The 15,289-nt window shown below is 37.1% G+C and overlaps 1 protein-coding gene across 2 annotated transcripts in view; it reads right to left on the reverse strand.

Annotated features, from left to right (window-relative positions):
• The window catches only part of GUF1 (GTP binding elongation factor GUF1), a 22,654-nt gene extending 13,492 nt beyond the window's left edge, over window positions 1-9,162 (reverse strand). The window contains exons 1-8 of one of the 2 annotated variants that reach the window (XM_013949499.2): window positions 9,025-9,162; window positions 7,443-7,554; window positions 6,979-7,127; window positions 6,665-6,745; window positions 4,597-4,674; window positions 2,684-2,767; window positions 2,237-2,301; window positions 1,202-1,405 (exon numbers count right to left, since the gene is read on the reverse strand). In XM_013949499.2, the coding sequence (XP_013804953.2) occupies window positions 1,202-1,405; window positions 2,237-2,301; window positions 2,684-2,767; window positions 4,597-4,674; window positions 6,665-6,745; window positions 6,979-7,127; window positions 7,443-7,554; window positions 9,025-9,162 (911 nt within the window). Of the gene's footprint in view, window positions 1-1,201; window positions 1,406-2,236; window positions 2,302-2,683; window positions 2,786-4,596; window positions 4,675-6,664; window positions 6,746-6,978; window positions 7,128-7,442; window positions 7,555-9,024 lie in introns of both variants that reach the window. The other variant, XM_067298094.1, reaches the window with a different exon arrangement.
• Window positions 9,163-15,289: the final 6,127 nt, after the last annotated feature.

A 15,289-nucleotide genomic window follows, 5' to 3' on the forward strand; every position in this document is an offset into this window, starting at 1 on the left:
TTTGCAATAGTTTATCCTGAAAGCCCTAAGAATATTTAGAGTAATTCCTTGAAGAAGAAAAAAATCCTGTTAATGCTAAATAAAAGCCCCCTTTTTATGCCTACTGCCAACAGATTAACTTGTGTTAGATGCCAATAATTTGTAAAGATATTGACAAAAGACCTTTACATTGCCCAACTTAAGAATTTTTGAAAAACGTGACCCCAGTGTAATCACTGCAACAGAATTATATCACCCCTTCTAAAAACCTGATGATTGCTTTGTATTTCATATGTATAGCCTTCTCCAGTAAGATATAAGATCATATAGATCTTTTACAACCTTTTAATAAGATTCATGAGGGAGTTTAAAGATTCTGCCACTTCAAATTATTTTTTGATTTATCATTAACAGCGATACATAATTAACTTCTTGAGAGAGTAACATTTTTGAAGAGTATTGAAAGACCTCTGTCAACTAAAAATTGCAGTACCATGGGAAAAAATTTCAACTTAGTTCCAGAACCACAGAGCTCCCTCCATAAGTGCATCAGGATTAAACAAACTACTGAAGAGATACTTCTATCACTAGATTGTACTGCACTAATTAAAGCAGACACAAATTTAATGACACAACACAAGTCTTAGGGAAATTCAGGAAGCCCTCACTATCTCGTTGCCATTTAAGAACTCCCACTCTGATTTTTTCATTACAGCTGATCAGAAACTATGCAGTAAGCTTCTGATGCATTTTAGCTGTGTATCTACCTGGCTGAAAAGTGGACAAATCCAAACACACTGAAGTTTTCACACACTATCCCCTTTGTCTTTTCGTTGATACTATGAAGACAGGCTGGGAGACTGCATGCACATGAGGTGGACCTCATCTGTGCAATGAGCTAAAATAACTTATGTGTGAATAACTTACACCATGCAGTAGTTTTTAGAAAATGTTGAGAAAGGTGTGTAGCTAATGTTCCCCTCTTCAAAAGCTTTTGCCTCAGCATGACTAGAAAGACTGGCATTAAGCATTCACTCACTTATAAATAGTAATAAAAACCCCCACTGAAAAACAAGAACAAAAATCCAAACCTCTCCCAGCTTTTACCACTCAAAGCAAAAATTGAACAGGTGATCTAGAAATGCAAGCTTTTGTATCTTACAGTGTCACATTTTGTATCTCACACCAATTTATTATTTGTTCTACTCAAATTTTTACTTACAGTTTATGCATTGGCTGTTCATTTGGAGTCAGTATTCCTACTTCATTAACTTCATACCTTTTCTTTGTGTGAGCAGACACAATTTTATGCCCTTTCTGAATCTCCCCACCAAAAAGTGCAATATTAGCTATGACACCTCGGTAGTGATCAAAGGTGGAATCAAACACCAAGGCTTTCAATGGATCAGTAGTATTAAATTGGGGTCTGTCACAAAAGATGTAAAACAATATATTAAGCAGCATGTTTTAAATTCAATAGTCCCATTCCCCCCCTCCCCCAAAAAAGAAAAAACACTTTTGTATTATTACAGACAACACTATGGAGTAATTTTCAGCATAACACATCCACACCAGATCTCACTTCAGTGTTTCACTATGCATGATGCTGCAAACCTACTCATTTTATTTTCTCTATGTGCAATAGCAGCACAAATAAACCAAGACAAATGCATATCCACCATCTCCATTTCCCAAGGGGTGAAAGTAATTATTGAAATATTAGTTTATTGGGGAGAACAAAAACTCAACAGTAACATTCCAACAACTGAGTTTAAAAAAAAAAAAAAAAAAAAGGCCCACTCATATTTTGGTTTTGCTATCTTTCATGTAAAACTAGTTCTGGATTTTCTTTTAACTAGAATCATTAGCTAATAAGAGGAAAAAACACAAAAAGGAATATGCTAACTGAACTGTAATTTAGCAACTTTGTCATCAAGTTCCTAAATAAAAGTCTATTTTAAAGCTCAAGTTCAGAATATGAAACTTTGTAAAGACAGCAGATTTCAGTTACCTATATCATAGTAACAATGCAATGTTCAAACTCAGTAACACACGCAGATTCTGAAACACTGACTTTCATAGGGAAGAGCAGAACTTGTTTCTAAACTGAAGCTACATAAACATTTATAAAAGTATCACCCTTAGTGGCTCACTTCTCAGCTTTCATTCCAGACTGCATTCAGTACAGTACTGTACAAATGTAACTCGGTTTCCTAGCTAACCTTACAAGGTTTCATAACTAAAATACAGAACTTACGGTGGAATCTTTTCAATGACTTTTTGTAGAACTCTTTCAACATTTGTTCCTTGTTTAGCAGAAATCTAAAACAAGTCCAACAACAATTTTATATGACATCTGTCTTACACTCATTCAGTATTTATTAGTGTCACATTTAGTCAGTTTTTGGTTGCCACATTTGATACTACCCATAAAAGTATTCCAAAGTGAGAGAACAATGGGAAACAATTTCAAGTTTATCTGATGCATCATCAAGGCATATTAGAATGTTTAACTGAGAAGTTTTTTCTCCATTCTTGTCTTCCAGGAGACAATAATCTTTAAAGAAATTCATACTATATGTCAAAGACAGACAGACAGACAGACAACACCTTGTTGATCTATTATGTGTACAAATCTTTCATTAGCTACAAAGTAGGAACAGGTATACAATCAGCCATATTATGAAACTTTAAAAGATCTTACCCTTATACATTCATCTACAGGGATATCAAACAGCTTCTCAATCTGTTTTTCGACTCTTTCAGGGTCTGCATTCTTCAAGTCAATCTTAAAAACAACATACTGCTAAACATACAGCAATTACATCTTATGATTCAGCATGGTAGTTCCCAAAAATACAAGTTAAGGAATATTTATGAATTTACTTATAAATATTGGATGTCTTCAGCAAAAGATCTTCATCAAGAAGCTTTCTCTATTATGGCTTAAAACAAAGCAAAGGATTTCTAGAGATTTGGACACAAAAGATTTTTTGCAGGTTTATAATGAATAAAACTATTCACTAGGAACAAATGACAATTTCATAAATGAAACCACAGGCTAACATCAAAAATTCCAGTCACTCATTTGTTTTAGGAAAAGCCTTCCTTGCTTGACTTCAAGAAGGACCTTTTCTTTAACTAGGCTATTTCTGTTTGTTTCAGTAGACAGTGTAAAATGAAGTTCTTGAGCAAAGGTACTAAGTAATTTGAAAGCATAAATACTACCTATACTTGTTTATAGGATCAAACATCAAGTACAACATATATCTATCAAAAAAAACCCCCCCAACATTTAAGCTAAACAGTGACCAGTATTGTTATTCCAATCATGGAGCCTATGAAAGTCTTCTAAACTACAACACTCGTATTTTCTTTAAAATTAAGACTACACCTTTTAAATATTGAGCTGCTATGCATGTAATCTCCTATGTGTACCACCATTAATGAAAGAGAAAAAAGATTAAAGCACATGCAGGCATATATTGATTATCACAGCAAGAACTTTTAAAGCTATTTCTGTAAAAAGCCACTGGAAGATTTGCCATGGGAAAAAAAAAAAAGATTTTAAAAGGAAGAACTTCCTATGCTCATAAACTGGTGCACTTATATTAAGATAGACTACAGGATCATTAGGCGTAAGCCACTGGAAAAGAGCACATTTATTTTTTACATTAGTTCTTATTTTCATAAATTTTCTAATTATCTTCCTATCCACAGATACAGGTTAAATGTTTTCAGGTTAAGGAGTCAAATCAGAAGTGATACACAAGTTACGTGTTGCTAACGCAAGCGTATATATACAAGTACAAGAAGGCCTAAGTCCACTCTGAAAGCCTTTCAAATTGCTCACATCAGTCATTTCCAATTTGAAAACCACAGCTGTTAAAATATGGTATTTCACAAAGCAGGGCCATTAGTGTCCAGAAGTCGCATCACAACCAGACTGCTAGAAGCATGGCAGAGCCTGTGTAGGTTAATCTACACCCTTCTGGTCATACATGCTCTATGATAAATGAATTTACATACCACTGCACTTAAAAAAAAATAAATAAATCAAAAATAAATAAAAGAGACTAATTAACTATTTCTTCCAATTAAAGTCTGTCCAAACTGGTTGTTATAGGTTACAAAACCATATCATCTAAACATTCTCATTTGTATTTAACGTCTAGTCAATCTGAGACCCTAGAATGCCAGGGCTTCAGTTTATTCTCAGCAAGATAAAATACACAGTATTGAACAATATAGTCTAAATGGTCAGTTGCTTTTCATATCATGGCCCTTATTTGCTTCAAGCTTACTTTTTTGCAAACTAAAACAGGTTCATACTTCCTTATCAAGATGCAATTTACACAGTACTTCTGAACACGATTAACTATGTGGACTCCACAAATACTTCTTTTCACTGCTGCTTTTAGAAAATGGAGCAATGTGTATTGTATGAAATCAATTACTCTAAAATACTGAGCAGACAGAAAATGCACAAAGTTTTTATTACATATTAGCTAATTTCACTTTTCAGGACCACCTTCTACTTGAGGATGCATTTCTTGTCAATTTTCTATACATTTACACAACCCAACTATTTAATATAAAACTCTAAAACCTTATTACCTTGTTTATGACAGGAATTATTGCAAGCTGCGCTTCAAAAGCGAGATAGAAGTTTGCCACTGTCTGAGCCTGAATACCCTAGAAAACACGCATGAAAAAAGTTTAACATGTAATTTTACTGGTTCTTTTTTGGCATATCATACAAAATAATAAGACTACTTTGCTATTCTATCCATTCCTTCTTTTGGGGAACGGAAAATAATTAACAGTAATTGATTATACACATTCCTGAGAAAGAAAACAAAATCGTAAGATCATTTCTCATAATGTGAATATAAATAGGACAACTAATAATGCTTTATGTGCGACATCTCACATATGCAGTTATTTATAAATAACATACTGTTATCCATCACAAAAATATATATTTGGTGCTTAATGTATGTTATTTACTTCTGAATAGTCAAGATTGTAGCAGTTACCTCAAAGACAGATTCGTTGCCTACAGCAAGCTGTATTCACAAGTCAACTAACACAAAGTAAAAGCTAGTCATGTAATCATGGTAATAAAACTGCAATTACTCCCGAGGGCAGAAACATACCTTCACATTTACCTTACAGTTATTTTGGAAAATGAAAATGGATTATAAGCTTTGTACCTCATATTTCTTTCATAAGCAAGACAAAATAACAGCACTGGTTAGATAAGGAGGAAGATTAGCTTCCAGATCCACTCCAAGGGGAGGGAGGGAGGGAACAAAAGCTAAAGTCTAACTTCACAAATGGACCAGAGAGGATAGGAAGGGGATGGTGGGAGGGGGAGAAAAGCCTCACAAAAAAGAAGCTACTTTTTCCCCTTTGTTTTCAACAGCCCAAGCAGAAAATTACTTAGATGGGAAAAATCAGCATGGATATGTAGCCATAAGCTTTTGAACAATATAAGGAAGAAACAAAGAAAAATGATCAAAAAAAAAAAAAAAGGAATAAAAGAGAGAAATCTTGAAAATGACTCCAAAATTCAGGCTGGGAGGGGAAACATTAGCAACTATAAAGATAAAGGTGGGTTTGCAGATATTCTGTCTGAAAAGCAGACAGAGAACACCAAATCATTACATAATATTTAAATATAACATCAAAAATATATGTGCACACTAAATATAAAAATATCAGCATATTTAGAAAATGTATTTATTACCAAAGTTTACTTAAGTCCACTTTCTCACCAAGTTGGGAAGAAGCAAGTGTTCATAAACATAGAAAGGAAGTTAGATATTTTCCCACCAAGAGAAACAAATGGAAAAATGTAATATGAAAAAAGTAACATTCATTTGACTCTTGTACAACCTAATCATAAATATAACATAGAAAAAAATATCATCCAAATACTCTGGGCAAATGTGTCCATATTTAAAACCGTGATCCCCTAATCCTCCTACTCTAGTCCATTAACTGAATCTTTAAAATGTTTTTAGCACTATACAAAGAGAAGGATATCCAAGGTCTTTGATTTCAATTCCCTCTTAGCATAGACTTTGTCATAAATTTTATAAACGTACAGAGTATCATCTTAAAAACATTCTGCCCCTTAACTCCCTGCTTCTCCTGAAAGATCAGTCCAGAACCCATTAATCTAGTGGTTACAAAACTTCTCAGATTTCCATAATAAGTTTATTGACAGTCAGCTTATACTGCACTTTAGCTTAAATTTTCCAAGATTAATGTGCATTCTAGAAGACAATTAGAAACACAACACCAAGTACTTATAGTCAACAGTGTGGTTGAATGCACTGTCAAGCTTTCCAACAAGAAACTGAAGGTACTCAAATGGGTATTAGTACCACAGACTGCCACTTACAAGGATCATGCTCTGTAAGAAGTAGGATTTGATTCTTCACTAATCTGTGCTTTATTTCTATGTCATGGAACTACAGTATCTATAAGCACAAAAGTATTTGTCTATAGCTTTTTTTAAACTGTCATTACTCTTCTTCTGCAACACACTACTTTTGAAGAGCAAGACCAGGAGCAAAAAGAACTGTGGAAAAACTGAAGAACACCAATTGTCTCTGTAGGCTGCTTAAAGAAATTGCTGAAATTCTAAGCAGAAAAAAAGAATTAAGAACTCCACCTCATTTGCATCCACTACAAGTATGACACCTTGACAGGCAGATAGCGACCGTGATACCTCATAGCTGAAATCTACGTGGCCCTGTGGGGAAAATAAATATTTATAATTTCACATATTTTTAAGAGTCCTTCACAGAGATTTCTATGTTATGAGGTTTTCATTTGTATTTTGTTCATCCAAAAGACAATTCTTGAAGAAAAATTAAAGCATTTAATGAACACAAGAAGACAGAAATCTGCTAGGTAGTATTTTTAAATATAAAGACATTTAGTTGTGAGTGTGTGTAATTTAAACACTGTTTATACTTAACTTACTGGCGTGTCAATGAGATTTAAGAGGTAGTTTACTCCTTCATGACTGTAAAAGAGAGATGCAGATTGTGCTTTAACTGTAATCCCTCTTTCACGTTCCACTTGCAGCTTATCCAGCACTTGTTTATTACAATCAGTTTTAGCAATTGTTCCTAAGGTCAAAAAACAGTTTTAATACCTCATTAGTATCTTATCCTATATACACCCTACATTTTCCTCAGGTTCAGACAGAGCTTCTTGTGTTTCAGTTTGCGCCTGTTGCCTCTCGTCCTATTACTGGGCACCACTGAAGAGTCTGACCCCATCCTCTTGACACCCTCCCTACAGATACTTACACATTGATAAGATCCCCCCTCAGCCTTCTCTTATATGATATTAAGAAGTTTAGTATTAATCAAAGCTATAGAAATTTGCATATCTGCTTACATAACAAATGAAGATAATATAGGTGAAATCAGAACACTTACCTGTAATTTCCAATAATCTGTCTGCTAAGGTACTTTTGCCATGATCTACATGAGCTATAATACTGAAGTTTCTAATACTTTCAACAGAATATGTAGACATATCTATTTTTTCCTGAAAAACAGAAATTCCTTTTCACAAACCATGTATACTATCTCCACATACAATATGATTAAGTCTTTAAAAAAGCTTATTAAGTTTTCAGAATTGTATTATCACTACTATTTTATAAAATCACAGAAACAAAACATTGGAAAGAATTTAAGAAGACTATACAATCCAGCATCTTTGCTATGTATGGAACAGGATCGAGCTTAAGAAAGAAAGGAAAAAAAAACACCCACACATGCACAGGAGATACCTGTCTTTTTCTTAAAAACCCTCCATTTAAGACTTCCCTAAATAGACCACGCCAGTTTTTCATTACTCTTATGGATCAAAGGTTTCCTTCTCCATTTGCAGCAAGTGAGGATTAACATGATTAGTCTTACTCTTCCAAGCATCCTTTGTCAACAACTAACCATACTAGAGGATCTAAGATATCCATCTTCCCTTTCCTAAACAAATCCTACATCTTATTCTTACTACTATTCCCTGCATGCTTTCAAATTTATATTTATCTTCATGCTCAAATTTTAGTATCAGTGCCACAGCTACTACAAAAGAATCAAAGTACATGAAGTTTTGCATGGGTTTTAACATTGCAAATAGTAACAAGGATAAGGTTGATAAGCAGCAGTCCTAGTCATGTGTGAGAACCATGTGCATATTTGTAGTTTGCTACTATGCAGAGAGGAAATAAAAAAGTAGACTGAATAACTTAAACTGCCACCAGTGTTTAAAATGTTAGCCTTTTCATTCTAGCCAGGCTAAACTATCAGTAAGTATGCTGGAAAGTGTTGTAAAGAACATTGTGTTCTTATGAAAATAGGGAGTTAGAAAACTTAAAACAGTTACGGTAAAGAGTTCAGGTTTGTTAAACCATACTAAACCTGAGCATTAAGAAAACTGGACTTGGGATCATTAAGGACATCATTCTGCATGATAGCAATACTGTGATATTAGCTAGCAGTCCAGGCAGCAGCAGCAACAGTGCTATCGTAAGAAGCCGCTGGTTTTGGTGGAAAAGGAATCTACAGATAACACAGAAATCTTGGCTAAATTAAAAAAAGGGGGGGGGGACCAAAACAGCTTGACTTCCTTGGTTCACACACAGAGAAGTCTAGCAATAACAAACTCCTTTTGTTGTGTTATTCCTGCTCATTCCAAGTAATACAACATTTTGAAGAAAGGTGGCTTGTTTGCTTTTCAAAGTTTTCAGCATCAAGAACCAGGAGGTCACTAATAGCAGTCAATTACACTTTACTGAAACACTCTGGCCCCCGCTTTAGAAGCGCACGTAGCACCTCCCTTACACAGGCTGTGCTTGCAGTTCCAGGCCAGGCAGAGGAGAAAACAAGCCCTAGGATCTTTGCCAGCATCCACCTGCTGAGCACACGCCCGCCGCCTTTGGGGACTCGCTCCAGGCAGACCCGGGGCAGGCGAGGCGACCCCCGGCCCCGGGGGCGCACGGAGGAGACTCACCTCGTCCCGGGAGCTGTAGGGCCGCACGCACGCCCCGGGCCCCGCGGGCAGCCGGGGCGGCGGGCGCAGCGCGGCGGCAGCCGGGCAGCGGCCCCGGCGCCGAGCCCACCACAGCGCCGCCCTGCTCGCGAGGGCCATCGCGCTCGGGGCCGCGATCGCGGCGCGGCGCCCGGCAGCCGCCGCGCCCTTCGCGGGCCTCCCCCGCCGCGAGGGCAGACCGGCCCCAACGGCCCCTCAACGGCCGCGGGGCCGCGCGCGGGTGGGCAGGCGTGGGGGGGGGCGGAGGACGGGGACGTCCCACGGCACGAGGCGGACGCGAGCGGCCAGCCCGCGGAACACGCCACCTCCCGCCCCACGCGCCGGAAGCGCGGCCCGGCGCGGTGGAAGTGACGCGTCCCCCGGTGCCCTCCCGCCGCGTGGGGCGTGACTGTGGCGGGCACAATCTGCCGGTGTTTTGGTTTTTTTTTTTTCAAACGCTATTAATTGTTTATACAGCGATGGCGCAAGTCGTGTTTGTTGCTCTCAAAATGCTAAATGCATTTTATTTTCTGTCTTACTAATCTGAAATACTATGAGCACAGCAAAGAGCTGTTTCTGTTCTTTTTTGCTTTTGTTACTCTTCCCTTATCCATAGGGTAGTACTTGTGTTCTTGTAATCGTTTCTAGCTATGCGGCTTCAAATGCTAGAAGAATGTGCGTGTCTCTTGGTCTAAGTTCTGGCTTTCCCCACAGAGAAAGCCATCAATTTGATTTTAGAATTGTTACTCAGCTTTATTTTATGCAGCCAGTTCTTCAAGAAGCAACAGAGCAAAGCTCTGCTAGGTCATGGATTAAACTAGAGGGCCCAACTCTTGTCACCTAGAGCTAAAAGGTTAAATAACTGGTTCCTTTCTGTGCGATATATATATATGAGTTTCTTGTTGGTAAAAGTTTTATTGGCCTACTTGACATACCTACACACCTGAGCCGCAGTTTGTGGGCACTGGTCCTAGGCCATTTGCTATTCATGAAAAGAATTTGGGTCCATCAGCTTTGTAATTGCTCTTCTAAAAGTTGTGGGTTTCTTTTAGGTTGTGCTATAGCCTCCCACTTGCCAGCCTAAATAAGTGCAGCTCCCAGAACCATTCAATACGAGGCAGGTGGTCTAAGACTTTGACAATTTTGGTAGCCTGTTTGTGGATCCTTCAGTTTGACCACCTGCCTCCTTGACTGGGAGGTCCAAACTGGACACAATATTTTAGGTGCCGCCTATCCAGTGCCAAGACAAGGGGAATTAAAACTTTCTTTGATCCTCATTCCTTCTAGTGTAGTCCATTATGCAGTTGGCCCCACGCTGCTGGCTCACATTCAGCTCGACGTCCTCTGACTCGATTCCTAGAGTCTTCTCTGCAGGGCTGCTACTCAGCTGGCAGGCTCCCTGCCTGTGCATGCAGCTGTTCCACCCCGAGAACTGCAGATCTTTGCATGAGGTTTCTGTTTGCCAGACCTTCAGCTTTATTGGGATCCCTTTGGATTGCACCTCTGTTGTAATGCTTGCATCAACCACTGTCCTTGATTTAATATTGTTCACAAATTTGCTGAGGATGCATTGTGTCTCATTATCCAGGTCATTGATGAAGTTTTACAACATGAGTTTCAGCACTGACTATTGAGGTACTTCAGTTGTTACTGCCCACCTACTGGACATGGCAGTCCAGCTAATTTTCAAACTGTTAGCAGTCCATTTGTGCAGCCCGTAATTCCCTAGTTTCCAAATGTGAATGCTCTGGGAGATGGTGTCAACAGCCTTACTAAAGTAAAGCTACAAATTACCCACAGTCCTTCTTTCATCCACTTAGCCAGTCATTTCATTGTGGAAGGCAATCAAGCTAGTCAAATATGATGGTGGTGTTAAATCTGTGTTGACTGTTCTGTTTACCTTCTTGTCCTTCAGCATTTGAAAACAGATTTCAAAAGGGTGTGTGATTACAGTTACACTCGTAATATCTATAAACACAATAAAATTATCTGGCAGTATGGTCACCAACAGAGACCTTCTCATAGAAAGGGTTATTTTAAGTATTATTCGGCGTACCTTTTGTATAAATGGCTTTATAATAATTATGCACTATTCATAACTTTTGTTCTTTTGTCTGCTTCCCCCATCTGTTGCAGCCCCTCTCTTTTCTTTCATCTTATGTTTTCTGTCATCTAATAAGCTTTTGGAACTTTCTTGTCCTTTTTTGGTACCAAATTGCTCACCAAAGTGGCTTGATTCCTGACTGTAACACCTCAGTGCTGCTGCAAAACATATAATACTGTTTCTTTGAAATATTTATTTATTGGTATTATGGAGGGACCTGCTGTCTTGTATGACTACTCCATTGCCAGTGTACAGCTGTTCTAGCCTTCTCAGCTTTATAGAATTTTAGAAGCATAATTATTATTGAATTATTCCCAGATGTTTCCATGTGTTAATCTTTATTAGGGATTAATAGATTAATATTGTCTTTTCCAGGTATTTTTCTAGTTTATATTTTTCCTAGTTTAGCTTTTATTGCTGCCTGCATGTTCTACTGTTTTTTTCTTTCTGCTTTAAAATTGCATGAAAGATTCACAGACCTGGGAAAACATAGGTAAGCCTAGGGTCACTAATTACTTGGTTTACATGTATTGGCTTTCTCTTTCTCATTTGCTCAATCTAATCAGAATTTCAGCTGTAGCCGCATAAAGTATTTAAGGAATGCCAGCAGACCACTTAACTGAGAAAACTGCAAATACTTATATCAGGTTCACAGTCTAGAGTTGTGCTGAATAAAGCAAGACAAGGAGGAGAAAAGTATTTAAATAGCAGGTTTAAAAGTATTTAATAGCAGGTTATCAATATAAAATAAATACATTCTTCATTTTAAATTACAATGATTTGGCCTCAAAAGGCTGCATAAAAGTATCTGATAAATAGTGAAGAGGGTGCAGGAGTTCAATATATACCAGCATGGGAGCATGTAGTTTCTGAGTAAATTTGCTAGCATAGTTCAGTGCACTCTGCTGAGCACATTGAACTTGGGTAGTAATGGGATACGGAGATCTTACCAGCAAATTCGTGATATTATATAGGGGAAGAGAAGCATGTTCTTGAATGGAGAATAAATGTGACAAGGGCCTTGAATCTAAAGTGATGAACCATAGCATACAAATGAGGAGTATAGCAGCCGTTTTTGGAGGAAAACATTGTTTCTGCTCTACATGGTTAAATCTGATGCGCTACAGACATTGGCTTACTGAAGTGTGGTAATGCGAAACAGAAATCAACACTGAGAGCCATCCAATAACTGCTAAATGAATATTGTCTTCACTATCCCAAGAGATAAGAATAACAGCAATCTAAGAAAGCTCCCTGTCTATTAGCATGAATTAAACTAATATGCTTTACATAGTATCCTAAAATATCACTACCACAGAGCAATGTACATAGATAAAAAGTCTGAATAATTCCAAAAAAACAACTCCTGCAGAGGTAGCTGAATCACACATTCAAAGTGGCAACACACATGGTTCATTCTGTATAATGACATGCACAAAATTGTATAGGCACACAAATATCTGCAAAAACAAGAGTTGCTACAAACCAAATACCATGACTAAAGATTGCACCTTCATTCCTCATACCTACTCCTTAGAGAACCAAGACCTGTATTTGCTCCACCTGCAATCCAAGCCGGCTGAACGCGGCTCTGATTCAAGGAACTGTGCTCGAGTAGTCACTACATGAGCTCACATGATGTATCTTCATGCTGGAACTCGTTCTTGTCTTACTGGTACGGGACACCTACAGAGCGAGTGCTGGTCTGTAAAAAGACTGTACAGATAGATCTGTCCTTGTTGTTAAACTATTAGCAAGTCCATATATTTTAGAATTCTAAAATAAAAATTGGAAATGCAACTGCTTTTCAAATACACCCCCTGTTAATGTGAATGCAATATATTAAACATAAATTCAGATTGGTGTTATTTCAATAAGCCAGGATTGAGCACAGTAAAAATGACAGGTAAAGTCATCTATCTTTTCAGCTTGCATAAATATATGAAGGAAATATTAAGATCAGCTCCATGTACAATGGAGTACATTTACTAGAACAATTATGGAAAGATGTCCAGTTCAGCAAAATAATAAGTGTGAAAGTATCTATGTGACAGCAAATTAGTAGCATAAATATAATTTTTCAAGTGATCCATTTAAGTGTCGAAATGTGATGGATGTACATACACAATCAGCATTTCCTGTACTTCAAAAGCCATTAGTTATAATGAGGATAAATTAAATGTACCTGTCATTAGCTGGATTGAGTAACATTGAAACCAACCACATAAATAAATTCAAATATTTACTGATTCATTACTGAAAATGTGAAAACAAAATATTAACATAAATTTGTTGTCTAATTTCCAAGATACATATCTCATTATAGCCACACGGGTATGCAGCACTGAATGTCCTATCAATAATTGAGTTGAAGAGATAATGTCGTTTTGTCATAATTTAAAATCAGTCAGTGTTATGTGTTGTTTCTTGACAGTTGTGTTCACTGGAAGCAAATATGTTCCCTAATTGTAATGGTGTCATAGTCTGTGTTTTAATAGGGGTGCTTTATTTTCTCATAAAGTAACAAAATTGTAAAAGTAAGCATTCACACATTCAGTGATCTTAGTCATCAGCTAAACACCCATAAGTGCAACAGAGTATGGAATAGCATACATGAATAATAGCACGCAGTGAATAATATAAAAGGTAAACAAGCATTTCCCCTGATAGTAAAATATGAGCAGATTAAATGCAGCTAAGATTTCTTAACGTAATATATATGCATGCACAAGGCCAAGCAGATTGGTAATCAATGGTATCTGTGAAACACAGCAGAAAGTATACTACTTTCTATTCAATTGGGAGCACGCTTCATTTGAAAGCAATCTTTGGTAGCACTGTGAGTCTGCGGAAATGTAGAAATAAAAATAGAAAGGTTTCACAGTGGTAGTGAAAAAGAAAAGCAATTTCTTATGTCATTTGTGAGGATTTCTGTGACAGGAACACAGGTAAACCATGAAATCAAATATTTCTAATCTCTCCTCATATAGTTACTGTGCAAATGGAATAAGCATGAAAAAAACCTTCTCCTGTCACTGGGAAGCACAGCTGTGAGCAGATGCTTAAAGGGAGTGACTTCACTTAAAGTCAACATTAGTAGAAGTTTCCCCTTTCTGTAAAATATATTCTCCCAAGCCAAATTCACAGGCTTTAAATTTGCATAGGAATTAACCGAATTGAAAGGACAAAATCTACCCTGAAAAAAAAAGGCAAACAAAACTGGCCTTAATGCATTTCAGCCTTAGAACTCCTACCGGAAACACTTTATATGACAGGTCACTAATACTCATCTTCTGTATATGTATATGTATCCATGGCGCAATGAGGTGCCTGAAGAGGTACCTGAACTAATGAGCATGACCTGCTAGTTAGCCTCTTAACCAGAAGATGGGTCACCCAGCTGTTCTCAGGCTAGCTATTTGAGTTAGGCCCTTGCTGTCCTTGGGAGGACAAATATCAGCAAATACTTTTTTTCTTTTTCTTTTTTTGTAATCAAGATGCAGGCTCATGTCCATATGGTACTTGTCCTTGTAGCTGCTATAACCATTTCCTAATCAAAAATTATGACAAAGGAAGAATGGTGCAAAGAGACAGCAGTGGCTGGAATAAGTATTTTGTCTTTTCATGTTGACAGTGAATTTATGTTTTGGAGTCTTTCCTTGACATTGACTTGTCACATTGCTACAATATGTTAAGTTGTGCTTGAAAATGCAGCCAAAACTTTTATTTCTCATCACTTTGTAGTGATGATTGCTGAACATTTCTGTTATAGTCACGCTGACATAAATAGAAAATAAAAATGCATCTCTTGCCTTAAAAATAAAATAAAGCAAAAGAGATAGCTAGAATCTTTTTGTCTGAGAAGCTTATCTTCAAAAATCATAGCAGAAACAAGCAGTGATGCAGTCTGTGAAAGAAAACACCTGAGATTAGTATAGTCTGTCTAATAAAAAGAGGAAATGGGACATTTCATTTTTTCTATGGTCATGTGAAATTATATGCTTCTAGGTTGTAGCCTAGAGAGGAAAATGAAAGTATAGTGAAATACTTAATTTAACAGAATAATTGTTATTTTTCTTTATATTGGAAAGCTTTGTCACTTTAGACATTCATCTTCTATATTCTACGTGCTAGAAAGTCAAT

The sequence above is a fragment of the Apteryx mantelli genome, chromosome 5 (genome assembly GCF_036417845.1).
Source record: "Apteryx mantelli isolate bAptMan1 chromosome 5, bAptMan1.hap1, whole genome shotgun sequence".
Lineage (NCBI taxonomy): Eukaryota > Metazoa > Chordata > Aves > Apterygiformes > Apterygidae > Apteryx > Apteryx mantelli.